General features: G+C 44.2%; 1 protein-coding gene across 1 annotated transcript in view; it reads left to right on the forward strand.

Moving 5' to 3' along the window:
• The window catches only part of EPG5 (ectopic P-granules 5 autophagy tethering factor), a 90,327-nt gene that overhangs the window by 16,483 nt on the left and 55,983 nt on the right, over window positions 1-17,861 (forward strand). Inside the window, exons 14-16 of the mRNA XM_068108534.2 lie at window positions 10,572-10,726; window positions 14,617-14,757; window positions 16,942-17,106. Of these exons, the coding sequence (XP_067964635.2) occupies window positions 10,572-10,726; window positions 14,617-14,757; window positions 16,942-17,106 (461 nt within the window). The remainder of the gene's footprint in view (window positions 1-10,571; window positions 10,727-14,616; window positions 14,758-16,941; window positions 17,107-17,861) is intronic.

The raw sequence follows: 17,861 nt of genomic DNA on the forward strand, positions 1-17,861 counted from the left end.
ATATATATATTGTTATGGATATGAGAATTGTGTTTAATTGTTGTAAAATATCACCCTCCTTCCTCCATTTGGTGTATAAAGGTCAAAGGTCGTTCCCGTAGTTATTCCATATACAATCACGTAGCAAATCATAGATCTCCTTGTTCAGTAGTTATCTCCTTATTATGTGTATTAGATTAAGGCTTTGACTTCCATTAATTAACACTCCATTGCACCGAATTCAAATAAGGTAGATTCCCTTCGCATTCCCCTTTTGTCATCAATTGCCAACTGCATTGGGCGGGTTCTGCGTGCGGTTTTCTGCATTCGCCGCTGCTGCTTTGTGGTATTCGCCGCAAAACTCCATTGAACACGCGGTCAGATCGGAGAAGAAGGGGGAGGAGCCGCCGAATCCAGGGCGTTGGCCGCCGATCGTCATCAAAGGTGGAGCGAAAGAGCCCGTGCCAGCCAACCGGCACTGCAGTGAGCGACCCGGTAGGTGTGCCCTGGGAGCCCGCGGGTTGATCTGGAGGCGCGATATAAAAGCGCGCGCGGAAGCCTTAGAAAAAGTCGGAGAGAGAGATGCGGCAGATGAGTCCAGCGGAAGGAAGTGACAGAGCCCCACGAGCAGTATCACGCAGCTTTGACTCCACCAAGCAGCGTTGACTCCACCAGGCAGCGTTGGCTCCACCAGGCAGCTTCGACCCGTTACCACGCGGGAACCAGGATCGGTGGCATCGGTGGCCGTCGAGGTCCAGCCCGACGTCCCGTGCGGGAGCAAGCCAGAACCATCTGCTCCAGCTGAACCTTCCTCTCTCCTTCCAGTCCTTCGTTCCTGCCTCCATTCCATCCTTCTGTGTACGTGAGTTTGTTCTGTGTGTCTTGTCCTTGGGGTTAAGTAAGACTGTAATAGGTAAGCTAATTTGCACTGTGTCTCTTCTTCTTCTGTATTTTATTTTATTATCTTTCCTCCTCCTTGGTTACTTTTCATTGTGTACATAATAGGTAGAAATAAATCATATTCGTATTTTCTACTGCTGTCTTCCTCTTCTTCACATCCTTCGTCTTTGTCTTTTCCCCATTGAAAACCTGTGGCACGATTTGGCCAACGTCCAAGGATCGGGTTAGTTCCTTGTTAATAGCTCGTGCCGCGGTTGCTAAAACCGCTCGGCAACTAACATCTGTCCGCGGTACGAACGGGGCTGTGCACCTGCCTTTCCGGAGGTAGCTGGGCAGCGTCAGGGACCCCGTCGGTCAGTCAGACGAGTGGATTAATCCCCCCTCGGTAAGGGGAACAGAGGCCGACGTTGGGTTCCGTAACAATATATATATATATATATATATATATATATATATATATATATATATATATATATATATATATATATATATATATATATTCTGTTACGTGGTCCCCTCGGTGACTACCTGGTCTCGGTGACCCCCGGACCGTGAGAGGAACTTCGCCAGAAAGTAGTATTATATAGGCGCTTTCGCAACGCAATCCCTATGAATTCCACCCAAGAGAAAACTGATGTTCAATGATATATTTCAAGGGTAATGATACCATACAATTTCAATGATACAATCAAGGATATATTCCCCGAGCAATCCACCATCCACAATTCACACTCAACAATCAATCAATCCCCTAGATGATTAAGATGGCCATCTTACATACGTGTGTCCCCTTTTGTACTCACGACCCCCTTTGGTCTCTGTCCCTCACAATGTCTCTGGGCCCCTCCTGACCAAGATGATGGTCTGCTTCGCCGCTCTCGGGCAGTTGAACGAACCCCGGGTGGACGTTTTCCCACCGGGCATGTATCGTACCGGGAACCAAGGTTGCAGCCCCCTCTTGGCCACGCGAAGCGGGTACTGTACAGCAGGCAAAAGCCACACGCCGTTTGCAACGCGGGTTAGGCCCCAACGTGCGACCCGTATGCGTCTTTGTAGACGGTGCCGCGAACGGTGCCAGACGCTGGGTCGGTGCACGGCCACACGGTAGCTTGACGTGTCCACCGGGCAGGTATCCGTCCCGGTAACTCCTCTCGCCAGACGGGCTCGGGAACGCCGCTTTTCCACACGGCTCAGTATCGGTCCCACCTCTCGTCGGAGCGGGGCGAGGAAGAAGAATCCTCGTCGCTTCTCTCCCTCGTGTCTTTCTTCTTCCGTTTCCGGTCTCTTTTTCCAGAAGGGCTCCTGACCCTCCAACCACAACAACCCTTAATCGACTACACATTGATAAGCAAAGACCTGAATAGGAATTCACATACATTCCCATAAATATGTAACAATATATATATATATATATATTGTAGCGGTTACCTTATTCACATGTCGCTGTTAACTTATCCGCATGTGACGGTTACCAATACCATATGTTTGGTCTAACTCACGCGCATGGGCTTTTGGTTGTGTGGTCGTGACGCACGCACGGCTGTTGGAGCCACGCCCTCCGAAGAGGGCTTTTGGTTTTATATAAGCCGTTACGACTTCCGTTCGCGAGCAGTTGCTGGAGATTTCTGTACAATAAACAAGCTTTGTACCCAACGAAATGGCCTCTTCTTCTCGTCTTCGGCAACTCCTAAACTGGTGACCCCGTCGCCCCCGAATATGCACATGAACACGGCAGTATTTCGACCGCAATTTCTTCCACAAGACCTAAACTCGAACTGCCGGAGTTTCAGCAACGACGAGCGGCCATGTGGTTCGCACACCGCACTCGGTTCCTCCTCTACGACTAGAGGGGCGAGCCTGCTCCGGGACCCTCCGAAGGAACGCCGTTACGAGGCGTTGGCGGCACGGCTACTTCGTCACCTTCGCGCGCACTGGAGCCGCGTTACCTTCGCGCGCGCTGGAGCCTCGTTACCTTCGCGCGCACTGCTGCTTGCCACTCCTGCAACTCCTACTGCTGCAACTACAACTGCTACCGCTGCTCGCCACTCACGCAACTCCTCCTACTGCTGCAACTGCAACTGCTACCGCTGCTTGCCACTCGCGCAACTACGACTCATACTCTACACCCTCGGGAGGCCTGCGAGGAACCTCGGCAGCCTCCCCCGAGGCCTTGACCAGCCCCTCGGTCGGCTCAACCCCACGGCTGCGTTTCTTCGTGCATACCGAGGCCGGGCGCTGCCGAGCGCGCCTGCGAACTACGTACACGCCCGTGGAGTGACTTCTGGGGGGGGTGCATGTAGTGGTTACCTTATTCACATGTCGCGGTTAACTTATCCGCATGTGACGGTTACCAATACCATATGTTTGGTCTAACTCACGCGCACGGGCTTTTGGTTGTGTGGTCGTGACGCACGTGCGGCTGTTGGAGCCACGCCCTCCGAAGAGGGCTTTTGGTTTTATATAAGCCGTTACGACTTCCGTTCGCGAGCAGTTGCTGGAGATTTCTGTACAATAAACAAGCTTTGTACCCAACGAAATGGCCTCTTCTTCTCGTCTTCGGCAACTCCTAAAATATAGTGATTCTTCACAATTGAGAGATAGAGTGAAAATTAATATGTAGCATGATATTTCCAAATGTTGTGGACAGATTGTGGACGTTGTGGATGCCGCCCTCCTCACCCCCCCCCCCCACCCCCCCCCCCCCCCCCCCCCCCCCCCCCCAGAATTTCCATGTTTTAAACGTTTCCCAGTGTATACCCTGGATTAGAATAGGTACACCGTATCCCTGCGTGTCGTAAGAGACGACTAAGAGGGTTGGCGTCAGGAAGGGCATCCGGCCATAAAACATTGCCTCAAAAAGAGAACCGTGACAATTACAACTACATATGGGCAAGGTACAGCCCAAAGTGGAGATCGGTTTCTGAGGTTTGGGACATGGAATGTAGGGACAATGACAGGGAGATCAGGAGAAGTGGTGGAAGTATTGGTCAGAAGAAGAGTGGACATATGTTGTGTGCAAGAGACGAGATGGAAGGGAAGTGGTGTGAGAATGGTGAAGGGTAGGCAGGGACAGAAATACAAGTTTGTGTGGCAAGGGTGCCCGGAGGGCGTGAATGGTGTTGGTGTCCTGTTTTCTGAGGAGTTTGTAGACAGTGTGGTGAGTGTGACTAGAGTGAGTGATAGGTTGATGATGGTGAAAATGATGATTGGAAAGCTCTTGGTGAACGTCATCTTGGGATATGCTCCGCAGGTTTGTCGAAGCGATGAAGAGAAGGACAAGTTCTGGTGTGCGATAGAGAAGCTGATGGAAAACGTGAAAGATGAGGAAGTTGTTGTGGTAGGAGGAGACCTAAATGGACATGTGGGAAGGAGTATGGATGGTTTTGAGGGAGTTCATGGGGGTTACGGATATGGTGTGAGAAATGGAGAAGGTGAAAGGATTTTGGAGTTTGCTGATGGAGCTGATTTGTTGATTTGTAATACTCAGTTCCAGAAAGAGGATAATAAGCTTGTTACATACACGTCAGGTGGGTCGACGACAACCGTTGAGTACCTGATGGTGCGTAGGCGAGATAGGGGGCACCTCCGGGACACAAAGGTGATCCCGGGGGAGGAGGCTGTTTCACAGCACCACTTGGTTGTCTGCAACATAAGGGTGAAAGGTGCGAGGAGAGCTCGGCGGGTGAAGTACCAACCGAGAATGAAGGTGTGGAGGTTGAAAGAGGTGACAGTAAGAGAGGCTGAGTAGGGTCGAGGATGATGTGGTTGAGCTTGAAAGTGGTTGGATGTCAATGAAAGCTAGTCTGTTGGGAGCCGTTGGTGAGGTATGTGGATGGACAAAAGGACCACCGAGGCACTCGGAAACATGGTGGTGGGATGATGAAGTTGGAAAGAGGATTGACGAGAAGAGGAAGAAGTTCAAGGAGTGGCAGAAGGCGAAGGGTACGGGAGCAGAAACAGCAGAGGCTGAAAGTTATAAGGCAGCCAGGAAGGCTGCAAAGAAAGAGGTAGCAAAGGCGCAGGAAGCATGTAGGAAAATGTTCGGAGAACGCTTGGATTCGGAAGAGGGTCAGAAAGCAGTATTCAGGATTGCAAAGCAGATAGCGAAAGAGAGTTGTGATGTGATGGGGGTGAGTTGCTTGAAGGATGAAGTGGGACAAATCGTTGTCGACCCAGATGGAATTAAAGGAAGATGGAAAAGATATATGGAAATGCTGTTGAATACAGAGAATGAATGGGATGGCAACATAGAGAGTAACCCAGTTTTAGGACCGGCAGAGAAGATAACTGAGAAGGAAGTTGAGGAAGCGATAAAAGCAATGAAGGGTAGAAAAGCGGGAGGGCCGACGGGAGTTGTGGGAGATATGTTGAAGGCAGCAGGAAATTGGGGTGTGAAGAGAATGACAGAGATCTGTAATCTGGTGGTGAAACAAGGCCACATTCCAGTGGATTGGGAACTGAGTAACCTTGTCCCTCTATACAAGGGGAAAGGTGACCCACTGGAGTGTGTCTCGTACCGAGCGATAAAGTTATTGGAGCATGGAATTTCCTCCATCTGCAAATGTTCACATGGTATTGGAAAGGTATTGGAAAGGGTGTTGGAGAGGAGGATAAGGAAGAAAGTGAAGATCGACGTAATGCAGTTTGGATTTATGCCAGGAAGAGGAACGACAGATGCGCTTTTCATTGTGAGGCAGTTGCAGGAGAAGTACATGGAGAAGAGGAAGAAGTTGTTTCTTGGATTTGTTGATCTGGAGAAAGCATTCGATAGGGTTCCACGCAAAGTATTGACATGGGCATTGAGGAAGTTAGGAGTGGAGGAATGGTTGATCAGAGTAGTGATGGCAATGTACAAAAGAGCGCGCACGGCTGTAAGGACGAAGGACGGGAACAGTGGTGAGTTTGAGGTGAAGGTGGGAGTGCATCAGGGGTCGGTACCAAGTCCACTACTATTTGTAGCTGTGATGGAGGTGCTGGCTCAGAACGTAAAGGAAGGTTTACCGTGGGAGTTGTTGTATGCAGATGATCTGGTGTTGATTGTGGAAAGTATGGATGGACTGAAGGAAAAGATGAACAAGTGGAAGGAATGTATGGAGACAAAAGGTCTGAAGGTGAATATCGGAAAGACGAAGGTGATGGCAAGTGGTAAAGCATGTGGTGAGGTGGAAAGAACTGGGAAGTGGCCCTGTGCTGTGTGTCGGAAGGGTGTCGGAGTGAACTCCATTCAATGTACAATGTGTGCTGAGTGGGTTCATCAAAAATGTAGTGGTCTGAGAGGGTCATTAACCAGTGTGGCAGCTACATTCAAATGTAAGGTGTGCACAGAGGGAGCTGCAGATGGAGGAAATGTTGAGTTGGATCTTGGAGACGGCGTGAAGCTGGAAGGTGTGAAAACATTTTGCTACCTCGGAGACATGCTGAATGGAGAAGGTGGATCAGACTCGGCAATGGTTGCTAAAGTGAGATGTGCATGGAAGAAGTTTCGGGAACTGAGTGGAGTGCTGATGATGAGGGGAGTGTCGTTGAAGCTGAAGGGAAAGGTGTATGCTGCATGTGTGAGAAGTGTTATGATTTATGGGAGCGAGACATGGGTAATGAACGTAGAGCAGCAACGAAGGTTGTTAAGGGTGGAAATGCGAATGGTTCGACGGATGTGCGGAGTATCGTTGAGAGAGAGGAAGACAAATGATGAATTGTGAAAGATGATGGGAATAGAGCCTGTGATTGATGCTGTGAAGAGGAACAGGTTGAGATGGTTTGGTCATGTGTTGAGGAAGGATGAAAGTGACTGGTTGAGAAGAGTGATGGAAATGAATGTAGAAGGAAGTAGAGGACGGGGAAGACCAAGAAAGACTTGGCTAAAGATGGTGGAAGAAGAAATGCAGGCAAGGGGGTTAACAAGGAGAGATGCACAAAATAGGGCAAAATGGAGAAGATTGTCATGGGGACCGCAAGGCTAACCCCTGCGCTAGTAGGGAAAATGGCCTTTAAAATGCATGTTGTTGTTGTTGTTGTTGTTGTTGTTGTTGTTGTTGTTGTTGACAGATTCTCACGAAAATTGGTGGACATGTTGGGTGTGAGCAGGTTGGAATGGGTGTGAAGTGTGATGAGGACGAATTGATTAGATTTTGGTGAAGATCCGGATATTAGAAATTTATAAAGTGATGCTTCACAATTGGTAGATCGAGCCAAAAACGATATAAAGCATGGTATTTCAAAAAGTTGTGGGCAGGTTAGGACAACTTGAAGGACGAGTTATTTCGGTGACAAGGGCAAGCCGATTATATTTTGGTTCAGGTCCGGATGCTATTCCAGCCTATCAGTGGGATACGAAAAGTAAACTGTTCAGCCGTATGCGCTCTACCGAGTGCCGTTCAAGTTTTTCAGTGCACACGTGCAGTCATGGCCAAAAATATTGGCATCCTTGCACTTTTTTCAAATAATGCAACATTTCTTTCAGAGAATTGTTAAAATTTAAAAAAAATTTTGGTATCCACAAATGTATTTCTTTGGTTTGTAGTGGAGCAAAACAAAAAAGCTGAAAAATTACTAAATCTTGGCTTATTCCACACAGAAATCCTAAAATGGTCTGGACAACATTATTGGCACCTTTTAGAAGTTGTAAGAAATATTTAGATTTCAAGCAGGTGATTCTCCTTTACTTTAGAATTGAACTCACCTGTGGTGAGTTTAAGGTGCCTGCAATATAATAATAACTTTCAACCAGTTTGAATAGAGAAAAGGAGTCATTCTGCTGTTTTGTGTCACCGTGTGTTCCGCAATGAGCATGGAGAAAATAAAGAAAACCAGAGAATAGTCTGAGGAGGTCAGACACAAGATTGTAGCCAATAATGGACAATCTCAAGTCTACAAGTCCATCTCCAGAGACCTTGATGTTCCTGTGTCCACTGTACGCAATATTAAAGCCCATGGCACTGCAGCCATCCTACCTGGGCATGGCTGCAAGAGAAAACTCGATCGAAGATTGCAGCAAATAATTGTTCGAATGGTGGAGAAAGCACCTCTATCAACTGCCAAACAGATTCAAGCTGACCTTCAGACAGAAGGTATGATAGTTTAAACTCGCCAACTCAAAACAAGGGGGTTCTTCTATGGTAGGAGACCCAGGAGGACCCCGCTGCTGAGAAAGCCTGACTGGAGTTTACCAAAATGCACCTGAACAAGCCAAAATCCTTCTGAAAGAATGTCCTGTGGACAGATGAAACCAAATTAGAGCTTTTTGGTAAAGCACAGCATCTCTATGTTTACAGAAAACAAAATGAAGTCTTAAAAGAAAAGAACACCTTCCCTACAGTCAAACATGGAGGAGGTTCAGCGATGTTTCAGGGTTGCTGTGCTGCCTCTGTTAGCAGTGCCTTGAAGATTGTGTGCATGGTATCATGAAATCAGGAGATTACCAAGGCATTTTGGAGTGCAATGTTGAACCCAATGTCAGAAAGCTAGATCTCCGTCGAAGGTCATGGGTCTTGCAGCTGGACAATGACCCCAAACACACTTCCCTGTGGGGAGATCTGAAAACAGCAGTTGGGAGAAGGCACCCTTCAAATATGGGAGAACTGGAGTAGTTTGCACAAGTGTGGGCCAAATTGCCAGTAGAGAGGTGTAGGAAGCTTTCATGGCTTTCGGAAGCACTTGACTGCAGCCAAAGGCAATGGTTGCTAAAGTGAGATGTGCATGGAACCAAATATTAAGTCTAAGGTGTCAATAATTTTGTCAATCCCATTTCTTTTTATTTTCGGATGTAAAAGGATATAAAGTTCTGAAACAAAAACAAAGGTTCTGTAATATTAATAGTGAAACAAAGAATTGTGGAGACCAAATATTTTTGGCCACGACTGTATAATTGATGAATAATGATGTACAATGTTCTATACAGAGCGGCAGTTCTACCAAAAGAGTTTCTTGACTAGATGCGCAGTCCTGTATGGATCTCCACTCTGACACAGTTTATTTATGATGAAGGAAAATATTTCCGTGCTCATTATTTATAATTGTTATTAATAAAAATTAAAAGTTAGCATTTCTTCAATTATTGTACCTCATTCCAATGACCTTTTGGCTGTTCATTTGGTCATTCATTCCAATGACCTCATTCCAATGAGCCTGGTGTTGGCTTCGCAGCTAGAGTGCCAGCTTAGGATCCTAGGATCCTGGGTTCGAATCCCGGTCGATCGCTGAATTAACGCCAGGGGGTTGACTCAGCCTGTCATCCTTCCGAGGTCAGCTAATTGAGTACCAGTTCACTGGTAATTCCCTGTTTGTCGTAAAAGGCGACAAACAGGGTGGGCGGCAGGAAGGGCATCCGGCCGTAAAACATTGCTTCAAAAAGGGGACCAGCAAAAACAACAACAACCACGGTGCCCGAAAAAGGCCAAAAAGGCCAAAAAGGGAAAAATGGCCTCTAAAGGTGGTTATTCCAATGACCTTTTGATCACCCCACTAATTATAAAGGTGAATTGCTGTTTCCATTGAGCTATAATATCATATGAATTCCATCAACTTTCCAATGTCAAAAATGTTAAATTTCGATTGGCATATGTCTGAGGATGTCGAAGCACCCAGGAATAGTTAAAGACAAAACGCTGGACTGTTCTGAAGTGGCCAGCAATGAGTCCAGAGCTGGACAATGAACGGTCGTTTTGTTTTGTAGAGATACTACTCCTTTGCCACTTTGCATCCTACTTTATCCACTGGCAAATATATCTGAAGAGTTGGATTGGTTGGTTCAGTGGTTAGATCTTCAATTTTTTGGGGAGAATTTTATTTTTCTCAAAAATCCTAGATGCTTGTTAATCCCATGGACCAATTCGATTTCAGCGGTTATGTGCACCCATGGTTAGCCGCTGTACATGCGCAACCACGTGATTCAACATTCTTTCCGCAGGCATATTTGTGGTTTTTCTCACCTGCTTCTACATTCGCGGCCCTCTGCTTCGTGTATGCGTGGTTTTTTGCGCGCTTATTCACATTTTCTTCACGGCATTTTTGATTTTCCCTTATGAATCACAAACTGCTGGTAAGCTATCCCCCCTAATCCCATTGAAACGATGCCCCCACATTTGCAGATTTGACATTCGCGGCATTTTCCAGGAACGTTTTCCCCGCTAATGTCGGGATCCGACTGTATTGGATTTATTACTTTCCCAAATTTTTTTGAAGATGTTCTTTCAAAACTGTTAAACTGCTCGATTTGAAACTTCAATTGCATCACCGATGAACCGGCACACTTCAAGTTTAGGTATGCCTGTGAAATAAAATGGCCGTCACAGGGCAATCTAAAATGAACATTTTTGACCGGGAAGTTGATGGATTTTTAGGTAGAAAACCGGTAATGTGTAGGTTATTTGCAATAGTGATTACAATTTGGGCATTTACGTTCATATTCCTTCACAACTAAGATGGCATCCATAGCAAATGAGATTCCAATCTCTATAATCAACAAGAAAAAGGTTTCTTCATCGTTTGGTAGTGCTGCAGTTTTCAGCATTTTCAGAAATGTTAAATTTAAATACATCTTTTGGTTCCTTAAATTGAATGTGTTAAATTGAATGTGTTTAAATGCAAAACTGCTTAGGAGCCTTAATATCTGCAAACAGTTCAGATTTTATTTTTTATTTTTTTGTCTTTATTTTGCAATAATATACTCTCTCAAACTCCAAGCGTTTTTACAGAAATGGTTATGAGCAATGCTTTTGAAGAATACCTCATCACCTTGGACAGTTTTGAAGCCATATGTCTGCTCACGTCCTTCTCCAAAATGGCTCAGGCTCAGAAGGACAAACCTGATAAAGAGTTTATTCGTACAGTGGCTCTGGAGATCTACCAGGTGTGTCAGACATTCTTTACAGGGCTGGTAACAATGTTGTGTGCATGAAACAGTGCTAAAAATATTTTAATGATGTGCAGCTGCATTGCAAACTAATTGATCTTGTAATGTCATCCTCTGTTCTGAATTTGTTTGCTAAAATGAACACTATTTGCTGTATATGAGTGAAGTCACAAAAAATGGAACACTTATGTAAAAATCAGCAGTGGAAAATTTTCTACCTTTAAACAGTTCGTCACAGTGTGACGGATGTGACACTTCAGGGGACGGAATCATTATTTTCCCCTTCTACAAATTAACATGAAGGCACAAATTAATCATTTGATGTTTGAGAATAGCTAATGGTTGAAGCTGTCTCAGGCATATTTTTTCATATTTTTGTAACTCTTACTTTTTGAATAAATTAGGGTGTGATGGACGTGACATAACGGGACGGAAGATTTTTTTTTTACCGATTTTCTCATACAAAAATTTTTATGATGTGATATGTTTATTGAATTTTACTTATAGACTTCAACAGAGAATGGTATCTACAACAGAAAAATGCAAAAGATATAGTTATTCTGTTACCATTTGTAAAGGAGTAGAGTGATAATCAGTACCACTCAAATTGAGCTCACTTTGAAAATAGCGCCATCTTCCCATCTCAATTACTCTGCAATGAAGAGGGGTAGAATGATAATTTTTTCACTGAAATAAACCTTAGCATTTAGATTTTACATAAAAAAATAAGGAGACACCTCAAAACCTTCCTGCTAATAATAGTTGATCAAAGAAATGTCATAGTCTAACTACTTTACATTTTAATGCCAAAAATACCCCCTTTTTTGGCCTTTAACCTGTCACGCAAGAACCAAAAATTGTTATATTGCACTGAAATTGTCTCTGCAGGTAGAGGAGACCCCATTACACATACAAGTGTAAAATAGTGGATATTTTATTTGTAATAAGAAAATATCAAGCCCTGTATTGAGAAAAATGAAAGTGTTCCAATTTTCGTGACTTCACTCATATTCAAATTCACCATTGAAATACACAAATATGCAGAAGACTGGTGAAGACAATTTTGAGAATTTTTTATTCGTTTTTTTATTTTTTGTTTTTTAAATGAAAATGTGAAATGTATACATTTTTTGTAATTTCCCTACCAAAATCCAAAGACTGTCTTAAAGTGTCATACAGATTATAGAATATCAATGGCGATGGTGGTTCATATGCAGCCTCTGGGGGCGCGGCTGTGCCATTGATGCAATGCCTCCTTTATCAGTAAGCTAGTACTCATTTTGCTGACCTTGGAAGGATGACAGGCTGAGTCAACCCACCTGGTGTTTGTTCAACGGCACAACAGGGGTTTAAAATCAGGACCCGTAGATCTCAAGCCAACACTGAGCTTAGAATATCATTAATTTAATGTCTTCATGGGTCCAAGCACCATATGATGCCAAATAACATGTTAACCGATTCAAATTTAAGTCCATTTGATTGTGTTAATATCAGTGCTAAAATACAGTTTAGAACTAGAGTTCATAGAACACGATGCCCTGTGCCCACTAGTGTTCAATTAATATGCAGTGTTTCAATTCCAATAAAATAATGATTTTAAAGATCGTTTTAAAATGCGGAAGTTTAGCGCTATTGAAGCAGTCTTATACGTGGCGATCAATAAAGCCTCCATCTTCAAAACTGCGACTCAGCATCATCTTGTAAGGGTGATGTTTAAAACTGCTTCGTTAGCACTAAAATTGGGGATTTTTTAAAAACGATCTTTAAAATCATTATTTTATTAAATATATTTGTATATTTTTTTATACATGGTCAAAGTTCATGGAGAACGAGGACACAGAACATATCAGGACACAACATAACGAAGGGAACAGCGGGAGAAAGGGGAAACACCAACAGCAGGGTGGAGGGTGAAAGTCGATGGAGACAGGTAATGATGCGGGGTCGGGGAGAACGCAAGGGGTGCACAAGTTGGATACATAAGCAACTGGGAGGCAGATGGGAGGGATGGGGGTGGTTTAACAGGTGTAGAAAATATCATGGTTTGGATGGGGGATAACTTGAGATGGGGGTGAACAGCTGTCTTGAAGACCTGGAGGGAAGAATGATATTGAAGAGTGTGGAGAAAAAGAGGTGGGGTTGAGGAACCACAGGTGAGGAAAAAGAGGAATAAATGAGTGGAAGTGAGCAGTGTTTCTGGATTTAGGCAGTTTCACTAGGAGGAGGTTGCTGTTAGATCATATGCATCCTGCACATACCTGGGGGAGACAAAGCATGGAGAGGGCAGAGGGTGCAAGACCAGAAATGAGCCGGACGAAGACAGAGAGACCATTGACCTTTCAGCAATGGCGAAGTGATAGGCCCATACTCTCAGCTTCATTGCGAGAGACTCCAATGATCTTGAAAGCCTTGGTTTCCATGGCATCAAGCTGAGCAAGATGTGAGGCAGGGGAGCCAGCCCAGAGGGGAGAGCAGTACTCCATTAAGCTGTGGATGAAGGTCTTGGAGGTGGATAGAAGCTCAGATGTGGCAAGGAAAGACTTTGTACGACAGAGGATGTCCAGTCGCTGGCTGGAAACTTTGAAATGTGATTTGCTCAAGAAAGATCATGGTTGAGAGTGAGACCCAGGAGTTTAAATGACCGAACTTCCTCAAGAGGATTATTTAAAAAAATTTAAAAGTCGATGTAGGGTTTACCAGAACATCCTTTTGGAAAGAGAAAGTGAGAATGTGAGATTTTTCAGGATTGAAAGACATATTCCAAGTGTTTGACCAGTTTGCAATTTTGTCACGGCCTGAGAAGAGGGAAGAGGCTGCTGCCTGCCGATCTGAGGGTTGAGATATGGAGCAGCAGAGATTGGAGTCATCAGAAAAAAGATAGAGAGGATTTTCCAGAGTCGGAGAGATCATTAATGAAGACCAGAAAAAGCACAGGGCCCAGAACACTGCCTCGAGGAACTCCAGCTTGAACAGGAAGGGGAGTTGAGAGAATTCCATTCAGGGCCACACGTTGACTGCGACTGGAGAGGAAGTCCGCAAGCCATGCATGGAGATTTCCTTGGATACCATAGGAGGAGAGTTTGGTGAGTAGAGCGGGGTGCCAGAATCGAAGACGTCCATCCATTGTTGAGACAGCAGAAGCAGCATGTCCAGAGTAGAGTGACCAGGTCTGAATCCAAATTGATGACCCGAGATCAAGCCATTGGAGAAGAGGAAGGATTTAATTTCAGAAGTGATGATGGATTCCTTGACCTTGCTGATTATTGGGAGCAGGCTGATTGGTATATAGTTGCAAGGATCTGATTTGCACCTTTTTGTGTAAAGCGGTAATGTTGGCTGATTTCCAAGCAGATGGCAGATGGCCTTGAGCAAAAGAGAGGGTGAAGAGAACAGAGAGAGGGTGAGATAGAGCTGGTCTGGATTGGATTTTTGGCCCGTCTTTGAACTGTTGAATTTCTGTTCCACAAGCAGGGCACTGCATCGCGTATAGTGTTGTACCTCAGATTGACATTAAGCTCTGGGTCTCCTATATTGTTAGCGGATGGTAAAGATCACACAGTGTCTTCCAACAAAGTGAAGGTGAGCTATTGCCGACACTCTGGTCATATTGTTGCACTTGGCAAACGTGGCTAGCATGCCAGTCTTACTGTGTGAGTTAAGGAATGTTACCATCCTTCAGTGAACTGAAATAGGCCGGTTTGGTGAAAGAAAGTACTTTTCATGCATGTTTGAAAAAAGATTGTACAAATTGTCAAGCTATTTTCATATTCAATTGTGATGCAGACAGATCTCTTTCTTGTTTGACTTTTTAAAGTAAATCTTTGAGTACAATGCTGTTGTGCAACAGGAATAATTATGACATCACGCCACGGTTCTTCACCCACTAGATTTCCTATGTGAGTACGTCGACCCGAGAGCTGTGTTCGAAAGTTGGCCGGGAGCTCCTACCAGCCTTGACGGCCGTACACCCTTGGCTCATAACTCTACTTTTGGCGAGAACTAAGGACACTTTGCAGGATGTTGGCATGGTAAATGTTACCTAGTGTCATCCAGGCTTCCAATTCAGCAACTTGCTCTGCTCGGCTATAAGTACCAATGAAGTGCCATCTTTGTATATCTGCTCGTTTCAATGAATCACTCTTAAGGTGTTCTGAACATCTGAATGAAAACGCAAGAATAAAATGGTTTGAGTTATCCACTGTAAAGGAATACAAGGTGCTGACGTTTCAGGCTTTATCCTTCGCCGGAACAACCATTTTTTTCCTGCCTCGGACAAAAGGTAAAGCCTGGAATGTCAGCACCTTAAATTCCTTTCTGGCAGATACAGTCATAGCCAAAAATATTTGCACTCTTGCACTTTTTAAAATAACTCACAATTTTCTCTAAAAATAAGTTGAAATTGACAAAAGTATTTGGTCTCCACAATTTTTTGTTTCACTGTTAATATTACAGAACCTTTGTTTTTGATTCAGAACTTAATATATCCTTTTCAATCAGAAAACAAAAAGAAATGGTAATGACAAAATTATTGACGCCCAAGACTTAATATCTGGTATCACAGCCTTTGGACAAAATAACTGCAGTCAAGCACTTCCTTTAGCCATGAATGAGCTTCCTCCACTTCTCTACTGGCAGTTTGGCCCACTCTTTGTTTTGCAAACTGCTCTAGTTCTCCCAGATTTGAAGGGTGCCTTCTCCCAACTGCTGTTTTTTAGATCTCCCCACAGGTGTTCAATGGGATTTAGATCTGGACTCATAGCTGGCCACTTCAGAACAGTTCAGCGTTTTGTCTTGAACCATTCCTGGGTGCTTTTTGAAGTGTGTTTGGGGTCATTGCCCTGCTGCAAGACCCATGATCTTCGACAAAGTCCCAGCTCTCTGACACTGGGTTCAACATTGCGCTCCAAAATGCCTTGGTAATCTCCTAATTTAATGATGCCATGCACACATTCAAAGCACCCAGTGCCAGAGGCAGCACAGCAACCCCAAAACATCACTGAACCTCCTCCCTGTTTGACTGTTGGGAAGGTGTTCTTTCTTTAAAGGATTCATTTTGTTTTCTGTAAACATAAAGATGATGTGCTTGACAAAAAAGCTCTAATTTGGTCTCATTTGTCCACAGGGCATTCTCCCAGAAGGATTTTGGCTTATTCAGGTGTTTTTTGGCAAACTCCAATCGGGCTTTCTTATGTCTCTCTCTCTCAGCAGTGGGGTCCTCCTGGGTCTCCTACAATAGAAACCCCTTTCATTGAGTTGGCGACGAATGGTGCAAGTTGAAACTGTCGTACCTTGTGTCTGAAGGTCAGCTTGAATATGTTTGGCAGTTAATCGAGGTGCTTTCTCCACCATTCGAACAATCCTTCGCTGCAATCTTCGATCAGGTTTTCTCTTGCGGCCACGTCCAGGGAGGTTAGCTCCAGTGCCATGGGCTTAAACTTCCTGATAACATTGTGTACGGTGGCACAGGAACATCAAGGTCTCTGGAGATGGACTTGTAGCCTTGAGATTGTCCATTAATGGATACAATCTTGTGTCTGACCTCCTCAGACAATTCTCTGGTTTTCTTTCTTTTCTCCATGCTCATTGCGGTACACACAGTGACACAAAACAGCAGAGTGACTCCTTTTGTCTATTCAAACTGGTTGAATGAGTGATTTTTATATTGCAGCACCTACAACTCACCACAGGTGAGTTCAATTCCAAAGTAAAGGAGAATCACCTGCTTGAAATCTAATTATTTCTAACAACTTCTGAAAGGTGCCAATAATATTGTCCGGGCCATTTTAGGATTTCTGTGTGGAATTAGCTAAGATTTCGTAATTTTTTCAGCTTTTCTTGTTTTGTTCCACTGTAAACCAAAGAAATACATTTGTGGATACCAAAAGGATTTTTTATTTCAACAATTTTCTGGAAGAAATGGTTCATTATTTGAAAAAAGTGCAAGAATGCCAATATTTTTGGCCATGACTGTAGCTTGAACCATTTTATTTCCCAGTGCCACCAATGCAGACTGATGCTTTTGTGCTGAAATTATCAACTACATTTGAACAGACCCTTGCTGAATCTTGCCACTATCCAGACAATTCTGTTATGCTCTCTCCCTCTCCCTCTCCTGCTCTCCATCTCTCCCTCTCTCCCTCTCTCCCTTTCTCCCTCTTTCCCTCTTTCCCTCTCTCCCTCTCTCCCTCTGTCTCTCACTGATCAACCTCTAGGCCTGCCTGTTCCTGTTCAAAGAGCTTCCCCTTGCACTTTGGAAGCCCACTTCAGCTGACATTGTAACACTTGGTGAATGGCTGGTGGAGCATGAACTTAACAGCTTGCAGAACAAGCTGGCATGCCTTGTCCTGGAGGATATGCACTGGGGATTTGGCCTAGATGTGAGCATCTGCAATGTCTCTCTGCTCATTCTACTTTCTGTCTGACACAAAGCACTTTCTGGTGCCATCATATTTAAGTGTTTCTATTTTAAACAGTGATGTTGTGGAGATGCAGTATTAGGATTATTATTGGGTCACTTATTAGTGTACCGAAAGGTACCCTATTGTTTTTGTATGGATTTTTGTTTTCTTCCTTCCTCACTTTTTCACCTTTATTCACATTTTAATGTATTTCCTCAGCAACTGCTTTCAACAAAATGCCACAACTTTCACCATAGAAGCACCTATCCATGGATATTGTTTCATAACTATGATGTCATAGGTCATGTGGTATGGCAGCCATGATGGAAGAAAAGGAAAAACTTTGGACATCTTCTCTAGAACAGCTCAATGAAAAAAATTGAAACATTGTACAGATCAGGAACTCTGCATTGGGAATAACATTTGATAAGGGTGGCATCATTAGTGCCATAATGATGCCATAATTAAATTTTTCAAATTCTTTATCTGATCATTATGAAAAATTTTGAGGGTTATCTACGAAGAAATTGGTGGAGAATTAAATTTATGACGCCGTCAGTGATGTAGTATAGCAGCTATATATATATATATATATATATATATATATATATATATATATATATATATATATATATATATATATATGTGTATACTAGCAGAGGTATCCGGCATTGCCGGGCGGGGGAGGGGAACGGGGGGGGAGGGGGGGGAGGGGAGAGGGGGGGAGGGGAGAG

The sequence above is a fragment of the Myxine glutinosa genome, chromosome 2 (assembly GCF_964187855.1).
Source record: "Myxine glutinosa chromosome 2, kmMyxGlut1.1, whole genome shotgun sequence".
NCBI lineage: Eukaryota > Metazoa > Chordata > Myxini > Myxiniformes > Myxinidae > Myxine > Myxine glutinosa.